The 7,617-nt window shown below is 43.2% G+C and overlaps 1 protein-coding gene across 1 annotated transcript; it reads left to right on the top strand.

Moving 5' to 3' along the window:
- The first annotated feature begins 3,461 nt into the window (after nucleotides 1-3,461).
- On the top strand, nucleotides 3,462-7,616 carry Nol7 (nucleolar protein 7). Its single transcript, XM_041632620.1, has 8 exons — nucleotides 3,462-3,748; nucleotides 3,830-3,890; nucleotides 4,799-4,857; nucleotides 5,954-5,982; nucleotides 6,212-6,293; nucleotides 6,755-6,876; nucleotides 7,117-7,194; nucleotides 7,386-7,616. Exons 1-8 carry the CDS (start codon nucleotides 3,495-3,497, stop codon nucleotides 7,463-7,465), a joined length of 765 nt encoding a protein of 254 aa, XP_041488554.1. The 5' UTR covers nucleotides 3,462-3,494; the 3' UTR covers nucleotides 7,466-7,616.
- The last annotated feature ends 1 nt before the right edge of the window (nucleotide 7,617 follows it).

The raw sequence follows: 7,617 nt of genomic DNA, 5'->3' as shown, positions 1-7,617 counted from the left end.
TAGCTAGCTCTTACATCTTAAATTAACCCATTTCTATTAATATGTGTATCACCATGAGGCTGTGGCCTACTAGTAAGGTTCTGGTGATATCTTTCTCCTTCAGCAGCTACATGGCATCTCCCTGACTCCACCTATTCTCTGTCTCTATCTCTTCCAGTCTGGCTATATTCTGCCCTGCCACAGGCCAAAGCAGCTTTGTTCATCAACCAATAAAAGCAATACATACAGAAGGACATCCCACATCATTTTCCCTTTTATTTCTAAATAAAAAGGAAGATCTTATCTTTAACATAGTAAAATTACATATACAAAGCAGTATCAAGCAAGAATTATAGTTACAATATTTAGTCCATTTACATTTGGCAAATTAAGGATAATATTCTATCATCTATCCTATCTTTGTGAGGCTAAAGTTTTATATCTAATTTATTTTATCATAACTAAGGAAAACTATAACTATCTATTCTTCAACTCCAAAATACCCCAGAAGGATATAATATTACCTAAGTTAACAGGAAGTACGTTGTAAGCCAACTTCCAAAACTAGAACTGACATCTCACTGCCTGGACAGTCAAGTCACCCAAGGTTCTTCTGTAATGTGGGGCATCCATCTTCAGCCTACAGGCCCATAGTATCTGTCAGACTTTTCCATGAAGCAGGAAATTTCAAAGACTATTTTGCCTACATTGGCACTTTGTTAGTCACTTTCCTCTGTGTCCTGCAGAATGTCTGGCAGACTCTTTCATGAAGCAGAAACCCTGAAGGGTTGTCTCACCTTTTTTTTAAAATTTTTATTGAGCTCTACATTTTTCTCTGCTCCCCTCCCTTCCTTTCTCTTCCCCTTCAACCCTCTCCCATGGTCCCCATGCTCCCAATTTACTCAGGAGATCTTGTCTTTTTCTACTTCCCATGTAAATTAGATCCATGTATGTCTCTCTTAGAGTCCTCATTGTTGTCTAGGTTCTCTGGGTTGTCTTACCTTCTTTAGGCAAATTCAGCAGCAACTTTTCTGTGGATCCGGCATGTCCAGTTCATACAGCATACCATCAAGCAGCCCAGGCAAGAGCAGTTTCTTTCCCAAATGGCTAGCCTTGTCACATTGAAGGCAAATTTCGTAAAGAGTTTCTTCAATGCCCATCAACCTCTCTGAAGTAATTGGTACTGCCAGAATCAGATATGTCTCACTGTTGAGAAAAGTCTAAGTTCTTAAAACATATTAAATGGGCCGGGCAGTGGTGGCGCACGCCTTTAATCCCAGCACCCGGGAGGCAGAGGCAGGCGGATCTCTGTGAGTTTGAGACCAGCCTGGTCTACAAGAGCTAGTACCAGGACAGGCTCCAAAACCACAGAGAAACCCTGTCTCGAAAAACAAAAACAAAACAACAACAAAAAAATTAAATGCCATATGTCATAGGTCTTTGAAGTGTTGAAGATTATCTAACTGAAATATATATCTAGAAAACCTAACTAACATGACTACAAGTTTGACTATTACAAATGACTATCTAGTAACACATAATTTTTAATTATACATTACATTATTAAATGAGCTTTTTAAACATACCTTAAATAAGAGTAGAAATATAGATGACAAAATTGACCTTAAATTTGTAACAATAAACCAAGATCCATACCAATGCAAAGTATTCATCTTTATATCACAGAAAAAAATAACATCTTGAAGTTTGCAGGCAAATGGATGGATGTAGAAAACATATTGAGTGAGGTAATCCAGACCCAGAAAGACAAATATCATATGTTCTCACTCATAAGTGGCTTTTAGACACAAAGCAGAGAAAACCAGTGTACAATTTGCAATCCAGAGAACCTAGACAACAGTAAGGATCCTAAGAGAGATATACATGGATCTAATCTACATGGGAAGTAGAAAAAGACAAGATCTCCTGAGTAAATTGGGAGCATGGGGACCATGGGAGAGGACTGAAGGGGAAGGGAAGAGCAGGGAGGGAAGTAGAGAAAAATGTGGAGCTCAATAAAATCAACAGAAAAAAAAAAAGAAAAGAAAAGAAAGGAAGGTCTATCTGGGCTGCCAGTCCAAAGGAATGCAGCATAGCAGGGCCAGTGCCATAGAGGGAGTGACTTGGTCTGTAGCTCCCCAGAAAGCAGAGAAAAGGACTCCCAGTATAGTACTTGCTTCCCCACCCCCACCCCCGCCCCTTTTGTTTTTTTGTTTTTTTGTTTTTTGTTTTTTTTTTTTTTGGTTTTTCGAGACAGGGTTTCTCTGTGGTTTTGGAGCCTGTCCTGGATCTAGCTCTTGTAGACCAGGCTGGTCTTGAACTCACAGAGATCCGCCTGCCTCTGCCTCCCGAGTGCTGGGATTAAAGGCGTGCGCCACCACCGCCCGGCTCCTCACCCCTTTTGTATACAGTCTGCTCCTCACATTCAGGGTGTTTCTTCCCCTGTTAATCCTCTCTGGGAACTCCCCACGGGCACGTCCGAAGGTGTGCCTCATGAATGCATGCAGTGGGCGCTGGTTCGCTGGGTGCTGGAAATGAAGAAACGACAGACATGGACCAAACGACAGAAAAACATCCAGAAAAGATGGGGTCGGGTTGGTTGTGACGCTCTGATAGAGAGCACCTTCTATGCAACCTGGAAACTCAGCAAATTTATTGTGTGCAGCACAAGGAGGAGGGGTTCAGCTGTCTCCGTGGGAGGTCTCTGTAGGGGTGCAGCCTCCAGTTGCAATCCCCCAAGAGGAGGGAGCTGTAGTTGCCAGTTTTTGCACACAGTCAACATTGGCACAGGAAGGCTTTGCCATTCCCATGGGTCTGAGGCACTGGGGTCCTCCACACTGACAGGGCTATGCCCATGTCGTCAACAACACACATTCACCCAAGGCTTCATGCCTCCCCACGGATGTTTATTAAACCAATCAAGTTGACAACGGAAATAATCTACCACAGGCAACAAGATACAGTTCCTTAATAGGGAATGCAGAATCATTTCGTATTATATAACGGGTAAGAGACAGAGACCACAGGGTCGTGAACATTCACCCAAGGCTTCATGCCTCCCCACGGATGTTTATTAAACCAATCAAGTTGACAACGGAAATAATCTACCACAGGCAACAAGATACAGTTCCTTAATAGGGAATGCAGAATCATTTCGTATTATATAACGGGTAAGAGACAGAGACCACAGGGTCGTGAATGGCCAGAATACAGAAGGTCATTAAGCATTTATTTCGCCTTTGCCACCGCTGTTTCGTAGATCAGACCAACGTGGGAACAACAGCAACAACAACAAAAACAACAGGGAACACATTGAATAACGCGACGTCCGTTCCTTTCCTACCCAGACTATCTTCCGGGTTGCAACACCCACAGGGAGCACTGCGCTCCTTCCGCGCACGCGCTTCAGCGCGTCTCGTGGCCTCCGAACCAACAGGGGGCGCGGAGAGCGCGAGGCGCGCACGGCTAGCGGCTGCTTCCGGGTCAAGGGTCAGACAGCCTTTTTCCCGTTGGCCATGGTGCAGCTCCGGCCGCGTCCGTCGCGAGTCCCCGCGCCAGCGGAGGCGATGGTGGACGAGGACCAGCCGGCCTCGGAGGAAGAGGAGGCGGAGCATGGCCTGCTCCTCGGGCAGCCCAGCAGCGGCGCCGCCGCCGAGCCTCTGGACGAGGACGAGGATGGGGACGACGAAGCCCCCGAGGAACTGACTTTCGCCCATGCTCAGGCGGAAGCGAGGGAGGAGGAGCTGCGCGTGCGTGAGAGTGCACGGAGGTGCGGTGCCCGCGGCGGGGAACGGGACGCCCGGCGACTTCCTAGGCTCGTCCGGCGCTGACCTGTCCCCTTTTCTTCCAGGGATAAAACGCTGCTGAAGGAGAAGAGGAAGCGGCGCGAGGAGCTGTTCATCGAACAGAAGGTTGGCGGCGGGCCGTGTCGCTTTGGAAACACGACCGGGGCGAGCGAGAGTTCCCTTGCTCAGGGCTTTTTTTTGGGGGGGGGGGTGAGGGAGTATAGGATATTGGAGCGGGGCAAGGGCTGCTGCTGTTTCTTGGTGTCTTGCCCTAATTCAACGTGGGCGTGGAAGCGTTGACACTCACCTGGCCTTCACGTATTGGTCTTTTAGGCTTCCAGAGGTTGTGGGTTTCTTTTTTTTTTCCTAAGTCTAAAACTAGGACTCCGAAGATTTAAGTGACTTGTAAAGTAAAAATGGCACATACAGGCGATTCCTTATTTCATATCCCAGAGATCTGACTTCAAATTGGCCATGTCTGATACCTTTCTATTAATAACAGGGACACTTGAACGTTGAGCTACTGTGGGTACAATTAAAAAGAATGTTTTGGGCTTTGGAAACCCAGTCTTGGCTTAGAAGTCGCGGGGCAGTATTGGTCTGGATGCAGGAGTATTTGAAACGAGTTAAGTTTTTTGTTTTGCTTTTTCGAGACAGGGTTTCTCTATATAACAGTCCTGGAACTCACTCTTTATACTTAAGAGATCCGCCTCCCTCTGCCTCCAGAGTGCTGGGATTAAAGGCGTGCACCACCGATGCTTGGCCGAGAGGAATAACTTTTTTGTTTTGTCTTTATTTTTTTATTTTTTGAGACAAGGTTTCTCTATAGCTTTGGAGCCTGGCCTGGAACTAGCTATTGTAGACCAGATTGGCTTTGAACTCAACGAGATCAGCCTGCCTCTGCCTTCTGAGTGCTGGGATTAATGGTGTGAGCCACCACTGCCAGACACCGAAATGAGTAACTTTTTAAAAGCAACTCTGAGAATACCTGAACATCACTTTTAACTTGTCTTCAAATGTCTTTATTCCAAAAGAAAAGAAAGCTGCTTCCAGATGCTATTTTACAGCAACTAACTAAAGCTTCAGAGGCTGAGTAAGTAATAGGCTTTTACTTCTGTAAGGCAATCCTTAATTTGTCTGTATAACTGCAGAGATTTGTCCAAATTTAAAAGCTACAGAGTGATTTTGGAGTTCCCAATCCCAGTCCTACAAGTAAAGGTCATTGTCCAGCACTTGTTCTGGGGCAGAATCGGAGGTCAAGGTCAAGTGACTTTTTCTATTTAGTGGTCCAGTGGGCACTTAACCACAAACTCCTAAAATCCAAACTTTTCTTAAGCTGGTTTTACCTGCCACCACCCTTCCTCATCCCCATTTCATTTAGCAGCTTTGCACCGTGGTCTGTGCTTAAACCCAAAGCTTGAGCTACAGCTGTCTTTATTTCCATCACATTTAAGCTCTATTGAGTTTACTCCTCTACTTCTTGGCACTCTTTGGTACATTCTTTGGTTTTTCTAGATATGGTTTCTCTGTGTAGCTCTGACTGTCCTATAACCCCATCTGTAGACCAGGCAGGCTGTCCTCAAACTCAGATTTGTCTGCCTCTGCATCTCAGTGCTGGGATTAAATGCAACACCACACCTGGTCTTAGTGTAAACTCTGAAATATTTTTTAAACAGAATGGTTGGTTATTTTTCCTATTATTTTGAATTCCATGAGGCATGTAAGCAGATGTTTGGTGAAGCCCTTGTCTTACATAACCAAGTGTCACCCTCCCTCATCACTTTCTCCTCTGTGATCAGTACAGTTGCTTCTATAATTCATTTCTGAGGCAATTTTGCCATTTGATAGTTGTCTGGAGCTCACCTTTTGTCTCCAGTGTCCAAACTGTTGAATGAGCTGTGTTTCCTCATTACTAAGATAAGTACCACTTGGTACCTGGAGTGCTAACTGCTAAGTTATGTTTCAGAATCTTGAGCAAACTTTTGGATGCCCACTAACAGTGCTCAGATTTGAATTCTGAGAAGTCATTCTATGCCAGTGTGGTTACTGAGCTGGTGGCAGTGTCGTGTGGCATGATGAGTGAAAATTAAGGGTAGTGCTCATGAGAGCCGGAGGGGATCTTATGTGTTGTTTTGAGTATTCTTACTGCCTGCCATTCTGAGCTTTTGTTGTTGTTTTTCTTTCCATAGCCTAAAGAAATCACCAGGAAACGTAAAAGGTATGAATTGTTCTCATTTAAGTAACTGCATTGTAAGGGTGAGGAATTGCAGGTATTCTTGGCTGTTTGTGACCCTTAAGCCTGGCCAAAGTTGGCTTGGCTTCAGACCATTCCCCATTTTTTTCTTCCAAATAAAATCTGCACTCAACATGATATATGAGTCACCGAAGTGCGTGCCATGGAGTGTTATTTTATATACTATTAATAAAGTGGATCTTAATTTTTTCAGTTAATTTGAAAAAGAGAGGCGAACATACTGCAAAAGAAAGAAACTCCAAGAAAGTTAAAATACAGAAAGTACAGTCTGACAGGTAATGAGTTTTGTTCTGTTTTCCCGGTGGGATGTAAAGTTTCCTTTTAAAAGCTTATGGAGAAAGTAGTAGTGTATCAGATTGGGTTGTTTGTAGAAAAATATTACTTGCTGCCTTAAAATATGTTAATGTATTTTCTTTTCTTATAAAATAGCATGTGATTTATCTGTATTGTGTAACTCATACAATTATTTAAATACAGTTGATAAACAAGAACAAAATGACTATTTCAAAGTGAAGTCATGTAGGGGCTGGGATTTCTAGAGTAGAGTCCCTGCCTGGCATCTGTGAGGCGTTGGGTTAAGGATGTGGCTGAATGGTAGTGATTGACCATCCCCCCAGTACTACACGTGTGTACATATGTGCATACACCCGTGCGTGCACACACACACAAACCCACAGTGACATAGGAGAATGGTACGTACCTTCTGATTCATTTTGACTTTTTGTATTTTCACCAGTCAGACTAAAAGCTACTTGGCTGTAAGGCTAAAAGATCAAGATCTGAGAGATTCAAGGCAAGAAGCAGCCAAAAACTTTATCCACAATTGTTTATATGGTTCAGAATCCAAGAGGACTACTGGTAATTTTTTTTTTTTACTTTTTATTTATTTATTTTGGCTTTTCAAGACAGGGTTTCTCTGTAGCTTTGTAGCCTGTCCTGGAACTAGCTCTTATAGACCAGGCTGTCCTTGAACTCACAGAGATCTGCCTCCCAAGTGCTGGGATTTAAGGTGTGTGCCACACCGCTCGGCTGGTAATTTTCTTATAGTCTCTGGCTCTCACGATGACAAAGAAATGATTAACTGATTCTCCCCTTTAGTGAACAAGTTCCTGTCTCTGAACAACAAGAGGCTACCAGTGAAAAGAGCTGCAGCCCAGTTTCTCAATGGCACATGGGGTAAGCTGGAATGTCTTCTCTTGACTCTAGTTATTTTACAAAGGAAATGTTTTTGGAAGGAGATGGGTCATTATAAACTAAATAAACCTACTTTTATGTGTATTTTTGTAAACTACACTCCAAAAAATCTGAATTTTGTTTCTCGGGGTTTTAACTAATACTTACTGAATATTCCTCTTGTTCTCTTGTAGGTGCTAAGAAACAACAAAATGCCAAGAGGTTTAAAAAACGCTGGATGGCCAAAAAGATGAAGAAGAAAAGTTATAAGTGAAATGAAATAAAGCTAAATGATGATGATTTATATGTATAGAATTTAAGGTTATTTTGTATGGAAAACACTGATTTTTCAAAATCTAGTCATTCATAAATCATTGTAAAGGATCATTAAGAAAAAACCATAAACCTTTTTGTCTGAGAAAGCAG

The sequence above is a fragment of the Microtus oregoni genome, unplaced genomic scaffold (genome assembly GCF_018167655.1).
Source record: "Microtus oregoni isolate MIOR12 unplaced genomic scaffold, Mior012 000042F_ref0000377, whole genome shotgun sequence".
Taxonomy (NCBI): Eukaryota; Metazoa; Chordata; class Mammalia; order Rodentia; family Cricetidae; genus Microtus; species Microtus oregoni.
The sequence above is the reverse complement of the archived record's forward strand: the minus strand, read 5'-3'. Positions and strand labels throughout refer to the sequence as shown.

Coding starts and splice junctions, on each gene's coding strand:
- Nol7 (XM_041632620.1), top strand. CDS start 3,495: ATGGTGCAGCTCCGGCCGCGTCCGTCGCGAGTCCCCGCGCCAGCGGAG. Junction 3,891..4,798: donor AGCTGTTCATCGAACAGAAG/GTTGGCGGCGGG, acceptor TTATTCCAAAAG/AAAAGAAAGCTGCTTCCAGA. Junction 4,858..5,953: donor ACTAAAGCTTCAGAGGCTGA/GTAAGTAATAGG, acceptor TTCTTTCCATAG/CCTAAAGAAATCACCAGGAA.